Raw genomic sequence first — 21,944 nt, 5'->3', positions numbered from 1 at the left:
AACTATTATGGATAGGTTTAGCAAACAAGCATATTTTATACCCTATAAGAAAGTTCTATCTATACCTCAAGTTGCTGAATGATTTATTTAGACCATCTTTTGTCATCATTATGGCTCTCCTAAGGTTATCATATTGATCGAGATGGCTGTATTTGTAATAATTTTTGGGTTGTCCACGGCCCTCTTAAAAAAATTAGGTACCAAAATGGATTTTAGTTCCACTATTCTGTCAGAGTGCAGCGATGCGGAAGCGTAGGACAAAGACTGAGAGAGAGTGAACACAGAGAGAAGAGAGAGAGAGAGGAGACAGTGAAACACAGAAAATCTGTAGTGTAGTATGCTATATAGGAGTGCAGAAATATACACGGTGCAAAGAAAATATCTGCGTGTGTCTCCGCCTTGAGGACCTCGATATCCGTCAGCCTATGTGTCGTGAGTCACCGTAGGCTATCTCTGTTAGATCTCAAGATTAGAATGTAATCAAAGTGCTGGACTGGAACTGCTATAAATAGTAGTGGAAAAATGCCACGAAAATGACAAAAAAAACAGGCCGGCTACATAGTCCGACTGCTCTTGTCCCATACTAATTGTGCTGATGTGGCACGTGTTCGACTGTATTGCCTGCTGACATGGCTCCTCTGCGCTGTCCGTACTGCTGATGTGGCACTCTGCTGTCCAGGAAATGACTCACTAACACCCCCTCTCAGATCCTGGATAGGTCAAAAGACTGAGGGATTTGGCATGTCTCCGAAGAAGAGACTGGGGAACCACCTTCGTGAACAAATCTGTAAGATTATCATCCATCTTGCAGTACTCCACATCAATGGTCCCATCCAGAAGCTTCTTCCGAATGAAGTGATACTGGATCTCAATGTGCTTCATCCGGGTACGGAATCAGTTTGGAGGCAGCCAAGCTTCTCCAACAATCTCCGAAGCCACACAACCTCACATGTGGTGGAAGATGTGGCCCAATACTCCACCTTAGTAGAAGAAAGGGCTATTGTGGGTTGCTTCTTGCTACTCCATGAGATAGCACGTGTACCCAAGGTAAAATAGTAGCCTGTAGTAGACCTCCGGTGGTCCACATCGCCAGCCCAATCCGAGTCGCTTCAATCTGCAAGAACTAGATCGAAAGCATTTGTACCTGCTGGATAATAAATCCCTAAGTTAGAGGTCCCCCTCAAATACCAAAGAATCCTCAGGGCAGCCTGCCAATGCACTTGTTTGGGTTCACTCATGAACCCCGCCAAAAGACCCACAGCAAAACAAAGATCAACACGAGTGTTGAGGAGCCAAATCAAGGATCCAATCAACTGATGGTAGCGGGAAGCATCCGTCAAGGGAGAATCTGAGTGTGAAGTGGCCTTCCAGTTCGGATCCATAGGAGTAGAAATGGTCTCTCCATCTCAAAAGTCACCAAGAGCTTCTGAATGTATCTTTGCTGATGAGAGATGAAAATCCCCCTCTGAGACTGATAAATCTCGTGACCCAAGAAGAAATGAAGAAGTCCCAAATCCGTCATTTCAAACATTTGATGTAAAGCAGTCTTGGTCTCTTGGATCTTTTGTGCATGATCCCTTGTCAGAATCAAATCATCAACATACAACACAAACAATATACGACTAGCCTCAGAAGTGTGCACATAAAGCTGCGGATCGGCCTTGGAGTGCTGATAGCCCAACTTTGATTGAAGAAACAAGTTAATCTTTTCGTTCCATGAATGTAGAGTCTGCTTGAGGCCATACAAGGCCTTCTTCAACATGTAAACTTTCCCATTCGAGGATCCAAAGCCAGGAGGTTGTTCAACATAGATCTCCTCCTGCAAGTCACCATTGAGAAAGGCCGACTTCACATCCATCTGATAGACAGGCCATCTCCTATGGCCAGCCAAGGCAATAACAGCTCCAATAGTCGCCATACGAGCAGTGGGGGCAAAAGTATCATGGAAGTCAATGCTTGGGCGCTGAGTAAAACCTTTAGCAACAAGGCGAGCCTTGTGCTTGTCCAAAGAACCATCGCTAAGGTACTTGGTCTTGAAGACCCACTTGATGCCAATCACCTTCTTGTGAGAAGGACGAGGCACAAGGGACCAATTGCCATTCCTCTCAATAGCTTCCAACTCGGGTTCCATAGCCTTTTGTCAATGATCAGACTGCAAAGCCTCCTTTACGGAAGTGAGCTCTTGATCCTGCAGCATAACATGAGTCATCAAACAATAGTTAGAGCAAACAAGCTCTGTAGAATGTGCCTGATTCCTCCGTGACCTCCGTGGTCCATCTTGCAGTTCCCACTCCTCAGGGACTCCCTCGATCCTTGAATCTCGGAGGGTGTCATGGGCCCAACGAGGAGGAGGCCGGATCTCTCCCCGTTGCTCTCCATTGCTGAAGACTCGGGTATAACCACCGGCGGAAGCTCCATTGGGGTGATCAGCACTCTGTCCCTTCAACTGTTCCTCTTGGTCCAAGACTATAGGAACCAACTCTGCCCACCGAAAAGTCGACTCTCGCCCTGATGCAATAAGAGCGGAATAAAAGGTACCGATGTTGGGAATAAAGGCCCTCGTGCCTTTAAACGTGCTCGGGTGTGGACACACCTTAGCACTTGTACTTACACATATATATCTATCTAAAAACCTAAAGGTACACACTCGTCATTGTATCTAAAATCGTACACACACTCTGCTCTACTCTCTCTCACTCTCTCTGTCTCTCCGCGCGTAACGAACACCTATTGTCTCGATCTTCATACCTCTTGGTCACTACAAACTGGTATCAGAGCTGCGGTTGAGGTGTTTTGTACTTTTCGAAGTTCGTGCAGGTCAATAGGTTACGTCTCTGTCAGGCAACAGTTCCAGGGTGCAGGCGCAGGATAAAAACGTCATCTCTATAGACAGATGACAGGTCGTGAGTTGCAGAAGGCGGGCTGTGGAGAGTGTGCGACAGGGCCGAGCTCCAGTTGACGAACGACGGGCAACCAGCTGTACACTGCAACATTAGATGTAGACCAGGTGGCGTGCGACAGGATACGTTTCCTGTAGGCGACGGTTGGCAGTGGGGCGACGGTTGTTGGTGCTCGACGGACGGGACCAGCGGGACGTGCCAAGGATGAGACGGGGCAACCACCATACAGGCGTGACCAATGCGACTAGGTGCCAGCGCGACCATCGGGTAGCAGTCGTGTGACGGGCTCATGGTGGGTAGGTGTAGGCGACGACAAGGCAATGACTTGCATGGGGTCAATGGACCCCCGTCACATCTTTCAAGAAAAAAAATCCTATTTTATCCCCTTTTCCCTGTGACGGGTTTCACACATGGAGGCAGAAAAGGTTAGATTTGTGCAATCTTGGCCGAGAAATTTGGGGCTTTTTCAGACTGAGTGCTGTTCATGCAAAATTGAGGCATTCGTGTCAGAAATTGCAGACATTGTGTGCATTTGAATTGGGAATTTCGCCAAAATTATTGAAATTTTGCTCATCTGTGTGAAATCTCTCAACATTGGACCCATAAAATTTGGGGCTTTTACCGTATTGGTGAAATCCTGTTCAGCTGAGTCAGATTGGTTGACATTGGTGCACATTTGGACCCGAGAAATTTGGGGCCTTTGCAAAATTTTGTGAAATTTTGCTAATTTTGCCCGTTTTATGCGTTGGGGAACATGTATTAATGCAATTGGGACAGATTGGTCAGTAAAATTTGGGGTTTTGCTGAAATTGCTCTATTTTGGCAAAATTGGCCTGTTCTATGCATGACAGAGAAAATGCAGATGTGTGGTTGATGCTTTGAGCATAAAAATTTTGGGGCTTTTGACCGTGCATGTCAAATTTTATGCCCATAAGTACATGTACAACATAAATTGTAGCTAAAACTTGGGATTTCTCATGTAATGTGATGCATATGCCCTTGGAACAGCTGTAATCAGTTGTGGAATGCTGTAGCACATGGTTTGGTGCTTCTGGAAATTTAATTACAGATCTGAAATCTGTGCTTCTACGTGGTCATTTATTGCTAATTGGTACTTGTTTATACCTTGGTCACTTGGGTGACAGTTTTGAACCTGCGTTTCTGTTTTTTGGTCACATTTGGGCTGAAAATCATGGCTGGCAACAGTGACAGCAGTAATCTCATGCACATAAAGAAGCTTGAAGGAGCATATAACTTTGCAGTTTGGCAAAAACAGTGCTACAATATCCTGTTGCAAAAGAAGCAGACAAAGCCGATTAAAAACAAAGGGGCAAACCCCGCGGACATGGAACAGGAAGATTGGGATGAATTAAATGAGCTTGCACGCTCAACCATGGAGCTATCGATTTCCGATGCCTTATTGTTCAACATTGAAGGTTTGGATTCTGCATATGTTATATGGACTCGATTGGAAGAACTGTATGCACAGAAAAGTGCCGTAAGCAAAGTGTATTGGCTGAAAAAGCTTATGGATTTGCGTATGAAAGAGGGTACAGCAATGCCTACTCACCCGAGTGAGTTTAACTCTATTTTCAGCCAGTTGGTTGCCTTGAAGTTCTTGATTGATGAAGAATTTAAGGCTACGTTCTTGCTTTGCACTCTTCCAGAGAGTTGGGATACATTCAGACTGCTATGAGCAATTCCAATGCGATTCTTTTGTATGCTGATGTAGAGAGTGCTCTACTCATGGAAGAAATGAATCGGCAGAACAATGCATCCAGTAAGTCTTCTAGTGCTTTACATACTAGGGGTAGATCACAGTAGAAAGACAAATCTGATAGCAAGGGACGCAGTAAATCACGTGGGAAAGATGTTGAATGCCACCATTGTGGTAAGAAGGGTCACTTTAAACGTGATTGCTACAAATGGAAGAAAGAGAAAGGAAAAGGCAAGAAGACAGATGATAGCAAGGAAGAGAAGAAAGACAGTCAGCCTTAGAAGAGCAGTGTCAAAATTGAAGAGGTGAATGTAGTCACTTATGACAGTGATAGTGGGAGTGACGTACTCTTTGTCTCTTCACACTTTGGTGCACATGCTTTACTTGGAGATACAGATGATGATATGCATACCTAGATTCTCGATTCAAGTGCTTCCTTTCATGTCACTCCTCATCGTGAGTGGTTCTCTGCCTATACAGGGGGTCGACATGGTGTTGTCCATCTTGGGGACAACTATGCATGTGACATTGCAGGTATTGGCAGTGTGCAGTGTGCAGTTGCAGTTTCAGCATGTACGATGCTGTCTCATGCTACATTACCCCATGGTTTTTGGGCAGAGGCTGCTATGATAGCCGTATACTTAATTAGTCGGTCACCAAACAGGTCTTTGGGCGGGGGGGGAGTTCCCCAAGAAGTGTGGTCGGGCAAGCCACCTTCGTATGCTCACCTGAAAGTGTTTGGCTGCGAGACTTTTGTGCACATTCGTAAAGAAAAACGTATCAAACTTGAGCCAAAGTCCTGTAAATGCATTTTCCTAGGATATGGTGACGAGGGTGAAATGGGGTATAGGCTGTGGGATCCCGAGAAAAGGAAAGTAGTACGTAGCAATGATGTTATTTTCCGGGAAGATCGCATGTATAAACAACTGGAAAAGACTGAGGAGGTCCGTAGGGTTGTATTTCGGGAAGAAATACCTTTTGAACAGCAAAATGTGCCCGCTGTACAACAGCAAATACCTGCTGTAAATGAACTTGTAAATGTAGAAAATGATGCTGGAAATGATCAGCCAGCTATTGCCCATGATAATGAGCCACTACATGTGCAGGAATAGCTAGGACAACAAGTTGTTAATGCTGATTTGCAGGCTGAAATGCCAAGAGCAAGCTGAAAATGTTCAACAACCAGCAAACAATGATCATTGGGTTAGGAGATCGTCTAGGGTTACTAGACAACCTGATAGATTCATTCCTGGTGCAAATAATGCGGCTGAATATGTCATGTTGACAAACTGTGGTGAGCCGTCTTGCTTCAAGGAAGCAATGGATAGACAGGACATCAAGAAATGGTATGAAGCCATGTTGTCAGAGATGGAATCTCTTGAGAAAAATGACACTTGGGACTTGGTGCAGTTGCCTAAAGGGAAAAAAACACTTCCATGCAAATGGGTTTACAAGATGAAGATCACTTCTGGTTCCTCACCAAAGTAAAAGCGAGATTGGTTGCAAAGGGGTACAAGCAGGAGCATGGAATTGACTTTGATGAGATTTTCTCTCTTGTAGTCAAGATGACTGCATTGAGAACCATTTTGGGCTTGGTTGCAGCTAAAGATATGGAGCTCATACAGATGGATGTAAAAACTGCATTCTTACATGGTGATTTGTATGAGGACATATATATGCAGCAGCTTGAAGCTTTTGTTGAAAAAGAGAAAGAAAAGAAGGTATGTAAACTCAAAAGGAGTTTGTATGGGCTGAAACAAGCACCAAGAGAATGGTATCATAAGTTTGATACATTTATGCAATCTCAAGGTTTCCATAGAAGTCAAGTGGATCACTGCTTGTACACTAAGAAGACAGTAGATGGCTGCCTGATTATCTTGGTTCTGTATGTTGATGACGTGCTGATTGCTGGCAGGGATACTCATGCCTTGGATTCACTGAAGCAAAGTCTTCATGGCAGCTTTGACACGAAGGATCTTGGTGATGCAAATCACATTCTTGGTATGCGAATACTCAGAGGATAGGCCGAAAAGATTACTCTATCTATCTCAGCAGGAGTATATCTCCAAGGTTTTGTAGTGTTTCAATATGGAGGAGGGGAAGACGATTGGGGTTCCATTGCCTCCATATGTGAAACTCAGCGCAGAGGACAGCCCTACATCTAATGATGAGAAGGCTGAAATGGTCAAGATACCATATGCTTCAACTGTTGGCAGTTTAATGTATGCTATGGTTGCTACATATCCTGACATTGCCTTTGCAGTGGGAGTGGTTAGCAAATACATGGCAAACCGTGGCAAAAAGCATTGGGAAGTAGTGAAAGGTATTATGAGATATCTCAAAGGCACAAAGGAGTTGTGTATCTGCTTTGGGAAGCAGAAGGCATCTGTTGTTGGCTTTACGGATGCAGACTATATTGGTCATGCGGATTGTAGAAAGTCCACTTCTGGGTATGTGTTTACTTTCACAGGAGGAGCAATCTCTTGGATCTCCAGGCTACAAAAGTGTGTTGCATTGTCTACTACAGAGACAGAGTATGTGGCTGCCATTGAGGCATGCAAGGAGGCTTTATGGCTTTCACGTCTGGTGGGAGAGCTTGGAATCACAGAGTTACTTGTTTTCCATTGTGATAGTTAGAGTGCTATCATGCTAGCACGGAATCCTGTCTTTCATACAAGGACAAAGCACATACAGGTGAAGTACCACTTCATTAGAGATGTACTTGACAGCAAGAGCATTGAGCTCGTCAAAGTGCATACAGATGATAATCCTGCAAACCTTCTCACAAAGGGTCTTCCAGTAGAGCGGTTTGATCATTGCCAACAAATGATGGGAGTTGGATAGATATATGGATTTCAGCTTTGTACATACCTAGACTTAGTTGATTCTTTTCTCCTCTTAAGGCACATTGTCTTTAGGTGGGAGGCTGTTGGGAATAAAGGCCCTCTTGCCTTTAAATGTGCTCGGGTGTGAACACACCCTTAGCACTTGTACTTACACATTTATATCTATCTAAAAACCTAAAGGTACACACTCGTCATTGTACTTAAAATCGTGCACACTCTCTGCTCTCCTCTCTCTCACTCTCTCTGTCTCTCCGCGCGTAATGAACACCTACTGTCTCAATCTTCATGCCTCTCAGTCACTACAACCGAATCGTGGTGGCAACTGGGACAATAAAGTGATTGCCATGTCTTTGGAGGAAATAGGCTTCCCCGCGTTTTGAACCTGCATCTGAAGTTGCCGAAGCTTGTTGATGTGTTTCCGAAGCGAAGAAGACTTATTCACGGACAAGGTCTGCATCTGCACCTCCAAAGAAATCCTCTTCATCAGGGTCATCCGATTATACATCTGGTCGCGAGCTCCAGCCATATCTCTCGAGCCACCGTCAAGTGCTCGATGTGAGCTATCATGGCTGTATTGCAAGACAGAAAAAGAAAAGAACGAATCCTGGTATTCAGTTTGTCCCAATGAGACTGGGCCTTGGTCAACTCCGCACGAGCATTGGAAGAGAGTTTGGACTCATCTCGCACCGAGGGCCTATTAATCTCCTCCATCACAAGCTCCACCAAATCATAAGACTCCAGAATGCCCAACATCATCACCCACCAAATGGGGTAATTGTCACCATCAAGCTTCTGATTTAATGGAAGAGTTGCTAAGATAGGCACCTTTCTGTCCATGATCGCCTGGAACTCCAAATTAGTCTCTGTAGACATGTGCACCTGCAATACCTGCACAAACACAAAATCAGCCCCCTTTGATTGTGTAAACGCAGCCCGTTAGGGCTGTTTCCTCCACTTCCTGAACCTTCTTCAGCCGCTGGAGGCGATGGAAAAGTAAAATCTGCAGTAGAAGGCCTAAAACACAGCCTTCCTCCCTTCGAACAGCAATAACCTCCAGCAAATTCACCAGCTGGTCTCCTTTCCCGCACGCCCACACTTGCTTTAGCCTTGTTCCGATGCGCAGGTCTCCCACTTGCCCTCGAATGCTGAAAACGCAGCCTTGTGTCGTGCTGAAATCTCCTCTTCAGGTAGGTTCTTCAATTAGTTAGTCTGATTTCACCGCTCTGATACCATGTCAGAGTGCAGCGATGCGGAAGCGTAGGACAAAGATTGAGAGAGAGTGAACACAGAGAGAAGAGAGAGAGAGGAGAGACAGTGAAACACAGAAAATTTGCAGTGTAGTATGCTGTATAGGAGTGCAGAAATATACACGGGTGCAGAGAAAATATACCACGAAAATGACCCAAAAAAACAGGTCGGCTGCATAAAACAGTCTGACTGCTCTTGTCCCTGACCAACTGTGCTGATGTGGCACCTGTCCGACTGTACCGCCTGCTGACGTGGGTCCTCTGCGCTGTCCGTACTGCTGATGTGGCACTCTGCTGTCCAGGAAATGACTCTCTAACATATTCATGGCCAAATTGAAGCAACCAATTTATAGCCACTATGAAGTGATAGATACGATTAGACAATTGCAATAATGGTATATTGCACAAGCTAACAAGCAATGTAAAGTCATGGCATTTGCCAACGTCATGAAGGGAGTGGCCCTACACACCTTTCTTTGTATTATTTTGTGTTCCGTCACTAGAACCTTGACCTTATCCCATCCTTCATCCGAGCCTCCTACTTTGATTTCCTTGGCAACCCATTCTTGCTATTCTTATTCTTCAATTTGTGTTGACTTCTTTCACGAGAATCTCTTTGTGGTTTTAATTGCTCTCCTTGATGGATGGCCTCGTCTTCATTTTTCTTTTGGTGGCTGATGTGTCCTTCCAGTGCTTGAACTTTCATTTGTGTTTCTGTCAAGTCCTCCTTTAGTGCAAGATGATCACTTGCAGTGGTAGTTTGTAGACTTTGGGGAGGTCAGGCAATCATAAAGAAAAATTAGAGTGCAACTTTGCCATGCGTCCTCTAATCATTGGCATTTTTACAAGATGGATCATTAATCACTTGATGACGTGGTGAAAACACATTAAGAAAAGGGTCGACAGTTTTTAAATTAAAAAACAGGCTGCTTTTTGGGTTGCCAGGCTCATGTTTTTGAAAAGAGATAAAAATGTTTAATGGACAGCTGGTTATTGGAAGGAATTGTGGTCATGCGGATCGTGAGATCAACAACCACAAAATTCTTCTGTCCATGCCTTCTACAAGGAGCAGTGAAGAGACACCTTGCTCGTTGACTGGAGTGTTTGTGAGATTGGCATCCTGGAGTGCCCATGGCTGATCATGGTAGAAGACTGATCAAGGATGACTGGTGCAGGTGTTGAAGAGCTACCCCAGATAGGATAGTGAGCTGGCTTCATGGATTTGAAGCGAAGTGTGTTGGTTCATGCTTGGGCTCTTGGAGCCATATTTGTACAAATCCTTATCTAACTGTTGTAGTGAAGATTGAAAGATCTCTTCTACCTTCTTAGTTCTCTCGTCTTCTGTTGAATTGTGCAAATCAGGGCCTAATATGTTATTCATGAAAGGCTGAAGACAGTAAAGCACAGCTGGCCATGGCATGGATGATGATGTGGCTGGCACAGCGGCAGGCTGGAAGGGCTGTGGGAGAACCTGAAACAGCAGTGTGGTTGATGATGACAGCAAAAGATGGCTGTTTGGGGCATGTATCAGGCATGTGCAGCACTTTCCCAGGCTGGAACAGTTTGAAATCAGCAGCAGGGACTTTCTAGGGTAAGAATGGCCTACCACATGGTGACCTTTTTAGGACTTTCATTGGACCTTTGTCCTACCAAGGTTCTAGATTTTCAGTTTTGGTTCTCAATTCAATGGATGGAACAACATGCCCTTTGCACAAAAGCTGATTCATTGGAGGTTTGCATTTCCTCATAAGAAAAATGAAAAGAATTGAGCAATTCTATGTGGCTTTCCTTTTTCTTTTTACTCACTTGGGCTTTTCCTTGTTAGGCCTCAACTTTCTCTGTCTTAGTGTCTTTATCTAGCCTTTTAGGCTGCTTTATTAAAATGGCAGAATTTCATTTCTTTCTCTCAGTCTACAGCCTAGTAAAACAACATGAGTCCACCCATAACAATGACATTGTCCATGTAAAGAGAGTATGGCTGTCTGAACTATGGTGCTCAGAAATGGACAATATCTTTCAAGTTTCAATCATTGTTCGTGCAGTATTCTCTTACTAGATTTGGCTGTGGTGTTGTGGAAAAATCAATGGATATGATTGTTAGTTCAAGGTTATGGCAGTACTTAATTTCTGATTGTGATCTATGCTTTGGTTGTGAGTCGTGATACTGAAGTCTTGCCAAGCTATTTGCACAATTATATGGTTCCCAGGATACTGTTGGTCATGTGTCCTTGTCCTATCTTATATGATAATGTTGTTTTTGAGCAGGTTGAACAACCTCTCTGTGCAGAGTGCATGAGATCGCTATGTGAGGAGTTCAACAAGCAAGCAGAAGAGATTTTGAAGGATATTAAAGCTTATGAAGCATGCCTGAATCATCTTGAGAAGGAGCAGGTCAATACTCTTAGTGAAGAGGCTTTTTTGAAGGAAAAACAAAAGGTATTCTGTTATTTTTGTCTCTGTTTTCTTAGTCACTGATGTTCAAGTTATTCACAAGTTGTTGCAAGCATAAAAAAGAACTGAACGTGTCACTTTTAGATCCGGCTCTGCTTCTCTCTGACTTGGCTTCTTTGAGCAAAATATGATAGTTTTGTAGCCTCAATACTCATGACATGTGGCCACTTTTCAAGTAGCAATCAATCTGAAAACACAATGCTAAGGCCTTTGCTACAATTGTGCAAGCCCTGAACCTCCAGCTAGACTATTGGCAGGCTGTGAGCTCCAAAAGCTGGAGGTTGATCAACATAACATTTTTCTTATAAGACACCTTTGAGGGAGGCTGAATTGGTCTAGGCCCAAATTTGACACCAGGTACCACCTAGTACATGTCAGACATAACTTATTACAACTTTTGCCTTTGGTACCAACTAATATCTTGAGGTCTTGGGTCCCGCCTTGTGAAATAATTAACTTGCACCTCACATATGCAAGTCACATTAGCACATTTGATTAGCTTTTAATCAAATGCTAAGCAAAGCAATAAAATTTCACGTCCTCGTGACAAAATGCTATGGGAACCTGTTTGTTGGAAGTCTAGGGGTGGCAGTTAAAGAAGAGAAAAATAAAAAACTTGTTTGGAAGTTAAGTAGGAGAAGAACTAGAGGAAGATCAGGAGCAGCAAAGTTGTAGATGAGCAGGAGATAGCCGATGCAATTCGCACCATGACTTTTGGGCTGCCTACTGCTGCTGCTCTCTCTCTCTCTCATGTGGTGCATATTTTGCATGCTTTTTGGCTAAGGATTGAAGGAATTTTGGGCCTGCTTTAGGGATGATTTCAGAGCATGCTTTAAGACTGATCTGGACATCTTTAGGACAGATTTCAAAGGCTGGTGACATGTGTCAACATCAGGAACATTCGTGGACAACAAGAACTGATGAAAAAAGCACTATTCTATGGATGCAAGAAGACATGGAGAAAGCAGAGATATGAAGCTTGGAAACTGTAGATGAGAGGGTGCTGTTGTATGCTAGTTTTTTCTGCCATAAACTGATGCAAACATCGTTTTTCAAGCAGTGCACTGCTGTCCTAAATCTCTTATCTAGTTTATATTTATGGCTGTCCTGAAACTTTTGCTATCATGAAGACCATTGCTGCCCTGTTTCAAGCAGTGGAGGGGATTGAAATCTTAAATCATGGGCTATGTATGCTGGTTTTTTACAGCCAAAAACTGAAGCAAACAAGGGCATAAATGTAGTTCACTGCTGTTGTCCTCAAACTCATCATTGTGTTATGTACTTGGCTGTCCTGAAACAAGATATGTAGTGGGCTGATTTGATGCTTTCCTGATTCACTACTATCATAGATTGAAAGGCTGATATATAGGGCTGAAAGAGAGGTATTTTGGTGATCCAAAAAAGGGACTTTCATGTTTATATGGGCTAATTGAGTTCCGGACTGCTCATATGTATGTATGGGACCGTTTTTGAATTGTAGATATATTGTTTGTTGTCCAAACACATGTATGTTGCATATAGGGCTGAACATAGCCAGGTTTATGCTAAGCAATAGTCTCAGAACTTGATGTATATGGTGATGTATATGTTGTATGTGGTTTGGACACAAGGTTATATGAATCAGTCATAAGCTACAATTGGGGTTGCAATATATTGGTAACTTGTTACTGCAATTTATTACCTTCTCACTTTCTTTTCATCATCTTCTTCAGAAATTCTTATCTTTGTGCTACAAGCTCCTGTTTCCTAAGACCTAGTGTCTTTTGGTCATACATGCTAAGTCTCTCAACACCGTGGATTGTTGATGGTGTAGTTGCTTTCCACATCGGAAGCATAATACATTTCCTCATGCTCTCTCAATGAATTTTAGGTTAGATTGCCATGGCTTTGCTTGTTGTTTCCTCTTGGATCCACCTTGATTTTGGTTACTTTGATTTTGGTTGAATCTTCCTTATCCACCTATGTTGGTTCTCCATTTGGTAGTTCCCTTGTCCTGTTACTATTCCTTCTTGGTTATGGAGGGCATTTTCTTGGAATCTCTTGCAATTTGAATGATTTCTCTCGTCCTTTACCTCATGTTCGAGAAAAATTCAAGCTTTTAGGAAGATAAGATCTTTGGAAGTTTTTACTACCACTTGGCCAATGTTCCGTAGGAGTGAATCTTTTCTTTGCTTCAAGCTTTGCTTTCAAAATGTGCCTCTTTTCAAAGTTTTTTGCCTTCGCTATTGCATCCAAGAAATCTATGCATTTTGTCCCTTCAACATATATGGGTCTTCTTTGGGCTTCATTTGAGACTTCACGAGCATACTTGTGTAGTGCAATGATCTTTGCACTTATCTATAATACGATCATGTAGCCCTTCTTGTGTTCATGTAAAAAATCTCTTTTTTTCCATGTATCAACGAGGAGAACATGATCATTTCTTTGTGGCAGCTCGAATTTGATCCAATTGATGGGTTCACTTGGCTTCTTTCTTGTTTGCAAATGAGACTTCCACCAAAGCTTTGTAACTTTGCAAAGTTCCAAAGACACGCTCTTTGCTTTTTCTTCTTCATCAAACACTTGTAGGGTGAAGAAATCCTCTAGTTCATGCTTCAATATTGTCGATGGTCTTGTTCTCGCCATTGAATTGAGAAATCTTGACTTCTTAAGACTTGCTTTAGAGCAACTTTTGTAGTGTCCTCCTCCTTGGTTTTTGTGGGCATCATCATGTCTTCTATCAGGATTCGTGGAAGGCCTAACTTCACTAGGTAGACTCCTGCCAGTTTGAATGCCACCAACCCTAACACCGTCATGTGAGTTGTTTGGTGGATTATTGTCCTTCATCAAAGCTTTTCCTTTTTCAATGGAGTGACTTAATTGTCAAAAATTCTAACTCGAGATCTCTTGTACATCTATGCCAAGTAGTTGACCCGCTTTGATAGAAGTTGAGATGCAGTGGTTTTATTATAGAACTAAAATTATAGAAATTGAATGAAAGCCAACCTTTGAAGAAGATGATGGAGACAAGTTTGCTTGTTTATATCGAGTGATGACGTTACAAGACACCTTGTGGGATCCATCATCCAACCTCCTGACCTCTTTGGAGCAATCAACAAGAATCTAGAGCAGAAGGGGTCACACACCCACGTGCGTGCGCGCACACACATACAGTCATAGTCACATTCATAGTTAGAAGGCAACTTGAGAATAATGTTTTCTATTGAAGACGAGCCGTCACTATGTTGATGGAGTTGTTCTTGATGAGCTCTCTTGGGAAACACATCTTCTCAACTTGCTTTCTTAGGACGGTTGGGCCCCCATCAATCCAAAAGTTCCTTCTTTTGGGAATGTGCCAAAATGGTCGTGTTCTTGAAAAACGTGTCCTAAAAGTGGCATGCTCTCAAAAAAATGTGCATCCATATTTAGTCTTGCATCTTTTGGATAATCTAGATAATCAATTTCAAAGATCTCATTTTCCTCTTCAACTTTGCATTTGTTTGTCCAAGGCCTCCATTAAAGACGTAAGATTCTTACATCTTAGCTCAAAATACAGCCAAGTAATGGTTTCACAAAGAAGTTAATGGAGCATGCAAAGTGCACATTATGTTCCATTGGCCTAGCCAAGCCAACTCAAGTTTGTTGTCCACCCGAGGATGTGAATGCCCTAATTGTTGGAATGCCAATCTCATAACTTTTCTATCCAAGCATACCGGTCTAAGCTTGTAGCACTTCAGGATGAAGGGGTCTCTAGAGCCCCACTCCTAGATCTGATCAAGTTTTTAGAGCTCGTCTTGGATAAGGCCAAAATCTCTATCCCTCCTATGAACCAACAAGGTGGGTCAATACACCACTTCCAGTCACAATGAGCTACTACCTTGATCCTATGTGTAATGTGACCAAAGTACTCTAACAATTTGACCTCCTCCGTTGTGAGACTACCATCCTCCGCCATTGTGACTTCATGCCAACTTGATAGTGTTATCACAAGCAACAAAACATATCCTCAACAACACGTCTCCTCTGCAAAATATACCTATTAGAGTTTGCAATATAGGCAAATCTATGCTCCACCTTCAAGAATCCCTCTTGAATAGACTGGATCATCTATTCTCCTCCTTCAAGTCCTTGCAATCCTTGCCTTTAAATGCCAAGAGAAAGGTCGCTGCATGTAAACCACACTCCAACTGTGCTAGCAATCCTAGATGAGAATCTATCCCATGACAAGTGTGATCTTTAATCAAGGGTGACTCCAATTGCAAAGTGACCTAGGTGTTGAAGAGAAGGGGCTGCCTCCAGCTCTCTTCAGTAGTCATTGGAGCATTCTAAAACTATATGATGGACAGTTTTCTGAGCTGAGAGTGAATGTGTAGAGGGTTGAGAGCAGTAGAGAGGAAGAGTGAGCATGACACTTGATGTTCGGTACAAAAGACTAGTGTACCACTTTTAGGTTTTAAATATGTATAAAGTACAACAAGTGAAGGGTGCGTTCACACTCAAACACGGTAAAAGGCATGGTGAACCTTTATTCCCAACAACCTCCCACCTAAAGGCAACATGCGTGAAGGTAGAGAAAAGAATCAGCTAAGTCTATGTATATACAAAGCTAAAAGACATATACTATCCAACCCCCATCATCTGGCGGCAATGAGCAAACCGCTCAACTGGAAGACCCTTCGTAAGAAGGTCTGTAGGGTTATCATTTGTATGTACCTTGACAAGCTCAATGCCTTTGTTGTCAAGTACATCCCTGTCACACTACAGAAGCACAAGATACAAGAGATATCCCTTCGTTCTCCACCCAGCCATGCTTAGGAGGATTCAGGAACCGTGTGTGTCTAGCATGTTGCCAACTGTTGATTTCTTAGGAGTTATACTAATTAATAACTCTCTTTCGAATTGCCTTGTTCCCACTTTCATTCCTAAGTCCCCCGAACCCCGTACGGGCGCCCAAGGCTCTCGGACGGTCATCTCCCGTGCTGTTTCCCCATAAGTTACATTCATTAATGTAACATCCCCCCCCTCCCCCTCCCCTTGAAGAATCGGTTTCGTCCTTGAAAACGATACTTACTAACTGTAAATTGGAAAACCTTTTCCTTAAAGTACTTACTCGCTCCCATGTTGAGCTTTCTCCTGAACAATCTTTCCATTTCCCCAGATATTCTTGATAAATAGTATGCCTTGTTCGTCTGCTACGAACATTTAAAATTCTTTCTAGTTCATGTGGAATAGATTGGTCACTAATAGCTCCTCAATGTTATCATTTAAGATTAGATTATCCATATCACCCAGCTTCTTTCCTATCTTGCTTACATGGAAAACTAGATGTGTTTTACTACTACCAGGTAGTTGGAGCTTCTAAGCCCGTTTCCCCACCCTCTTAAGTATTGTGAAAGGACCACAATACCTAGACGAAAGATTTAGACATCATTCCGTTTTCATAGTTTTAGTTTGTTTAGGCACCTTAAGATAGACCAATTCCCCTTCCTCAAAGGAGATGTCTCTTTGGTGAGGATCTGCATAAGCTCTAGCTCGGTCTTGAGCTTTCTTAATAATTTCTTGAGCAAAATTTAACATACTATTCATATTCTCCAAAAAATCCTTTGCTGCCTGAACCTTTTCCTTATGCAGGCCTACTGCATGAGGAGCTCTGGGCTGAAACCCATACATTAGCATAAATGGACTATATCCAGTGGAAGAGTGTTTGGCACTATTATATGCAAACTTTGCTATTGGTAAATACTCTTCCCAATTAGTTTGCCTTTTACTTATATATGCTCTCAACATATCTTCAAGGATTTGGTTAACCCTTTCAGTTTGCCTATTAGTTTGCGGATGCTCCGCTGTACTCATGCTAAGTTTAGTATCCAACTTCCTAAATATTGCACACCAAAATTGACTATCCCGATCAAAAACTATATTTTCCGGAAGGCCATACAATCGGTATATATTCTCTATGAATAATCTAGCCAATTCTGGTGTTTTAACATCAGTTGAAGTTGGAATAAACCTAGCCATTGTGGTTAACCTATCCACAATCACCCACGCAAAGTCGTGCCCTCTCTGTGTTCTGGGTAATGCGACAATAAAGTCCATGGAGATACTCTTTCATTTTCCTGAAGGAATCTCTAATGGGTGGAGAAGTGCTCCCATTTTCAATCTTTCAACTTTATTAACCTGGCATTTATTACATTTGACCATATAGTCAAGGACGCCCTTATTCATTCTGGGCCAATAAAACTGCATTTTAATAAGACTATAAGTCTTATTAACTCCTGGATGTCCTGCACTAGGGGTATCATGACACTCAAAGAGTATCTGACGCCTTATTTCTTCATCTTTCGGGACACATACCCTATCCTTGTAGAGTAAATAACCATTATCAATTGTAAAATTCTTCCACTTGAATCCCATTTGAGCAATCCCTGATGCTCCATTTTCTTGTTGAACATTCTCAGTTGTTCCTTACTCAGTGGAGGCCCTTCCATTTGGATCCCCATTTTCAATTGCTTCCCATATGTTGGAATATGCCCGATCAACCTGGCATTTCTCTTTTAAGGATTCAAGCAAATCGGAAGAGAATTGAGTAAAACTCAATTCATTTATGATGGGCATTCTGTTGAGTGCATTAACCACTATATTGTACTTTCCTTTTCTATACCTTATCTCATAGTCAAACTCTTGGAGGAGTTCGGCCCATCTGGCTTTATGCCCTTGTAAATCCGGTTGGTCATTAAGCCACTTAATACTTTCATGATCCGACAAGATCAAAAGTTTGGCACCGTACAAATAATGCCTCCATTTCTTCATTGCACATACTATTGCATATAACTCCCTCTCATAAACGGAATCATCATCTGGTCCACATCTGTCGCTTTTAGTGAGCTTCTATTTCTACCTCAAATCAACAAAATTTGGCACATTTTTTACTCTTTTTTGGGATCAAAATCCCGCTCTCATTAGCAACCATGGGATAGGGTAACTTAGCCCTTGAATCCATGAACTAATCTGCACATAAATAAACCATAAAGAGCATCAAGATGCTACAAAGAAGAATACACAACAAAACACAAACACATCTCTCAACCTATCCCCTTCCAAAATCGAAGCATGAAGTCCATGAGGGATAGACCAAGCATAATGTAATAGAGATCCAAATCTAGTCACTAACCGACTGCTCCAACATAGAGAAAAGCTAAAAATTGCACGGTCTAATTTCTTGCTTTTAGAAGCAACCAGTCGACCCTCTTATAATAAGACCGTGCCTACTGCCCTATCACTGGCATCAGCTTCAACCACGAATGGTTTATTGGGATCCACAATTAATAATACTGAAGCTGTAGCAATAGCTACCTTAAGTTTTTGAAAACTTTCATTTTGGTCTGTTCCCCAATTAAAGCTCTTCCCTTTTTCTTTAAGTTGGTCCATCATTGGAACAACTATCTTGGCATAATCTTGAATGAATCTATGATAAAATCTAGATAAACCTAGAAAGATCTGCAGCTCTTCCAAGTTTCTTGGAGATGGCCATTCAATAATTGCCCTTACTTTTTCTGGATCCATCTTGATTCCCTCTTTCAAGATAAGTTGCCCCAAATATTTGACCTCTTGTGCGAAGAATTCACATTTAGTTTTCTTCGCATAAAGGGAATGGGTTCTTAACAATTGGAATACTAACCGTAAGTATTCCAAATGTTCTTCTCTTGATTTACTAAAGATCAAGATATCATCCAAGAAGACTACTACAAAGTGTCCTAGATAGGGTCATAACACACTATTTATCAGCTTCATAAAAGTAGCTGGTGCATTAGTGAGACCAAAAGGCATCACCAAAAAATCATAATGCCCGTATCTAGTACGAAATGCCGTCTTAGGAACATCCTAGGCCTTAATTCTTACTTGGTGATAGCTTGATCTTATGTCACTCTTTGTGAAAAATTTGCCCTTTGTAATTGATCAAAAAGATTTTCCATTCTGGGCATAGGAAATTTATTCTTCACCGTTATCTTATTAAGTGCTCTATAATCAACACAAAGTCGCATAGAACCATCTTTTTTATTCACCAATAAAATTGGCGAAGCCTAAGGTGAATTGTTGGATTCTATAAACCTCTTATCAAGGTAATCCTTGATTTGTCTTTCGACTTCTTGGTGCTGTGTTTCACTTAGCTTGTAAGGTGGTTTAGAAATAGGGTATGTATCCCTATCTATATTAATTGGGTGATTTACATCACCCCTATCTGGTGGAAGGCCACTAGGTAAGTCAGATGGAAACACATCTTTAAATTCATCTAACAAACCACTCAATTCATTATTTACATTCAACTCACAAACATAAGAAAATTGTTGCTTTATATTACAAGAAGTAAAAATGTCCTGTACAGGAAGGGACCATAACATATATACCTCACAAGCTTCCTTCTTTATCAGCTTCTAAACTTCAAAGAAACACATCAAAGGATTATCAGATACTTCATGTTCACCTTGAATCACAAAAGTCTCACCATCCCTTTCAAATTCCAGTGTATTATGATGATAACTACGCTTTAAGGATGGTTCCAATCCCCATAGCCACTCCCTCCCTAAAGCGATATCGGCTCTTTCCATATTCATAATCTGAAAATCAAGCTTATCTTTATATCCTTGGATCTTGTTTTCCAAATTGGATACCATTGTATCCCATATTCTTTTATCTTGACCTTGCATCATGTGAACAACATATTGATGCTCACTCTTTTGTTGGGGAAGTTTCAACTTTTTGACAAGTGCACAACTTATGAAGTTGTGGGTGGCAGAGTCATCAATCATGACTCTAACCCTCTTTCCACCTACCAATCCATGCACTCTAACTAAATCATGTGGCCCGAAGGTAGATTGCCATATAGAAGTTGACATACGACACCTGTATTGTACATCCTTGTGCAAGACCTCTAAAGATTTATACTTTTCATGCCCCTTTAATTCCAGGGTCTGCACTACATGGATTTGTTTCCCTTTTCCCTTGCCCTTGTCCTTATCCTTTTCTTTATCTTCCCCCTTCTTTCTTTGAGGGCAATTCCAAGCAGCATGGTTAGGGGATAGGCAATTGAAACACAACCTTTCTTTTTTGGCCTTATCAAAGTCATCTTGACTTAGCTTCGGCCGTACATATTGTTTCTTTTCAAAGGGTTGTTTCTTACCCTTAAGGAATGGCATTTTCCTTTTGGATTTGCCTACAAATTTTGAGGCTTCAAATTCCTTAGTCTTGGGCTCCGTATCAGTGAGACTAGTGATTGCACCTGGACGCGTATTATCTTCATTGATTAATGCAAATTTAATTGCCTCTTCAAGCGTCTTGGATGAACTCCTTTTCACTTTCTTTTTACAGGCCTTATCTAGTCCCCTTATGAATCCTCTTGTCTTTTAAAATTCATCTATTCCTTCCAATTTGAGGATTATCTCACGATACTCCTCAATATATGCTAGCAAAGGTCTTTTCTTTTGTCTGACAAAATCACAATCTTCCCAATTTCTTTCCATTTCATTTTCAGGAATGAATTCTTTCAAAAAGACCGATTCAAATTGAGCCCAAGTTTCAGGTATTTTATTTGCCTCCAAGTTCTCCATCATTTATATGCTTTTGGCCCCAAGGTTAAATTGGCCTCCAGTGCTTGGAGATGTAGTGGAGTATTCTTTAATTTGTGCAAATCCTCCCATTTTTGAAGGAAGTTAAAGAGTGTATCTTTATTTCTATCTTTTTCCTCCCCATGAAACTGAGGGGGTTTCATATCTTTTAACACTGGATTATCCCTCAGCTTTTGGTGGGGTTCCCTTGGGTCTTGCATAGTCACATCTACATCTTTTGATGAAGATGGAATATTTGAGGTCTCTTTCTTACCTTTATTTCTTTCTAGTAATAAGGCTAATTGGGATTTTATTTCGGTGAGTGCTTGAGTTAGCAACTCCATTTGAATCTCCTATGCTTGCACACGAGCAGTTAAATCATCAAATTGTTCTCGTGTAGCAAAAAATTATTCCTAGTGTTTTTCTTGCATTTCAGTTTCATGGGAATCCACCATAGGGTGGTCCTCGGAACTAAAGCCTTCGGTTACCCCCTCTCTCTCTTTCCCCTCCATCTATACACTGGAATTGGGAAGAAAATGTAAGAAATTTGCAGACAAAGGTAGGGAACTTCCCTGTATTGCGTCTGTCTGATTTCTTGGCAGGGAGCAAAGACGTGTATGCTGAATTTTGGTTTTCAGGACGCAGCCCAGTGGAAATTCTTGAAATTCCCTACTGAAATTGCTCAGGGAGTGTAGACTTGTAGATTGGCGGGGCAGATATCGGCGGCTGGTAAGTGACAGCTAGCATGTGAACAGAAATGCGAAGTCGTGCATAGATACGACCCTCAGTAGGGGCGCCCGTCACCGAGTTGCGAGTGGGTAAGATCGTTGCCGCTCGGACGGTACATGACGGCTGGCATCTTTCGGTCTTTGAAGAGAGAGAGGGCCGCGTGAGGCCAGAAATGGAGCACGCTACCTCCCGGCCGGAAACGTAGCACGCTATCTCCCTCTCTACCTCTCACAACGGAATGCGAGAAATGTAGCGCGCTACCTCTCGCTCTAGAATTGGCACGGCTTTCTAAGCAGCGGCGTCCTTCTCCAAGTCGATTAATTATTTTCTACTTTTCTCACGTCTGACAGGCATGTCGAACAGCTCTGATATCAGTGTCACACTACGGAAGCACAAGATATGAGAGATATCCCTTCGTTCTCCACCCAGGCACGCTTAGGAGGATTCAGTAACCGTGCGTGTCTAGCATGTTG

General features: G+C 42.2%; 1 protein-coding gene across 1 annotated transcript in view; it reads left to right on the top strand.

Moving 5' to 3' along the window:
* The window catches only part of ATG6 (AUTOPHAGY 6), a 48,214-nt gene that overhangs the window by 13,458 nt on the left and 12,812 nt on the right, over positions 1-21,944 (top strand). The window contains exon 3 of the mRNA XM_087686276.1: positions 10,976-11,146. Within this exon, the coding sequence (XP_087542402.1) occupies positions 10,976-11,146 (171 nt within the window). The remainder of the gene's footprint in view (positions 1-10,975; positions 11,147-21,944) is intronic.

The sequence above is a fragment of the Lygodium microphyllum genome, chromosome 10, assembly GCF_053477565.2.
Source record: "Lygodium microphyllum isolate KBCC chromosome 10, Lygodium_microphyllum_v1.1.10, whole genome shotgun sequence".
Taxonomy (NCBI): Eukaryota; Viridiplantae; Streptophyta; class Polypodiopsida; order Schizaeales; family Lygodiaceae; genus Lygodium; species Lygodium microphyllum.
This window is presented reverse-complemented; position numbering and strand designations above follow the sequence as displayed.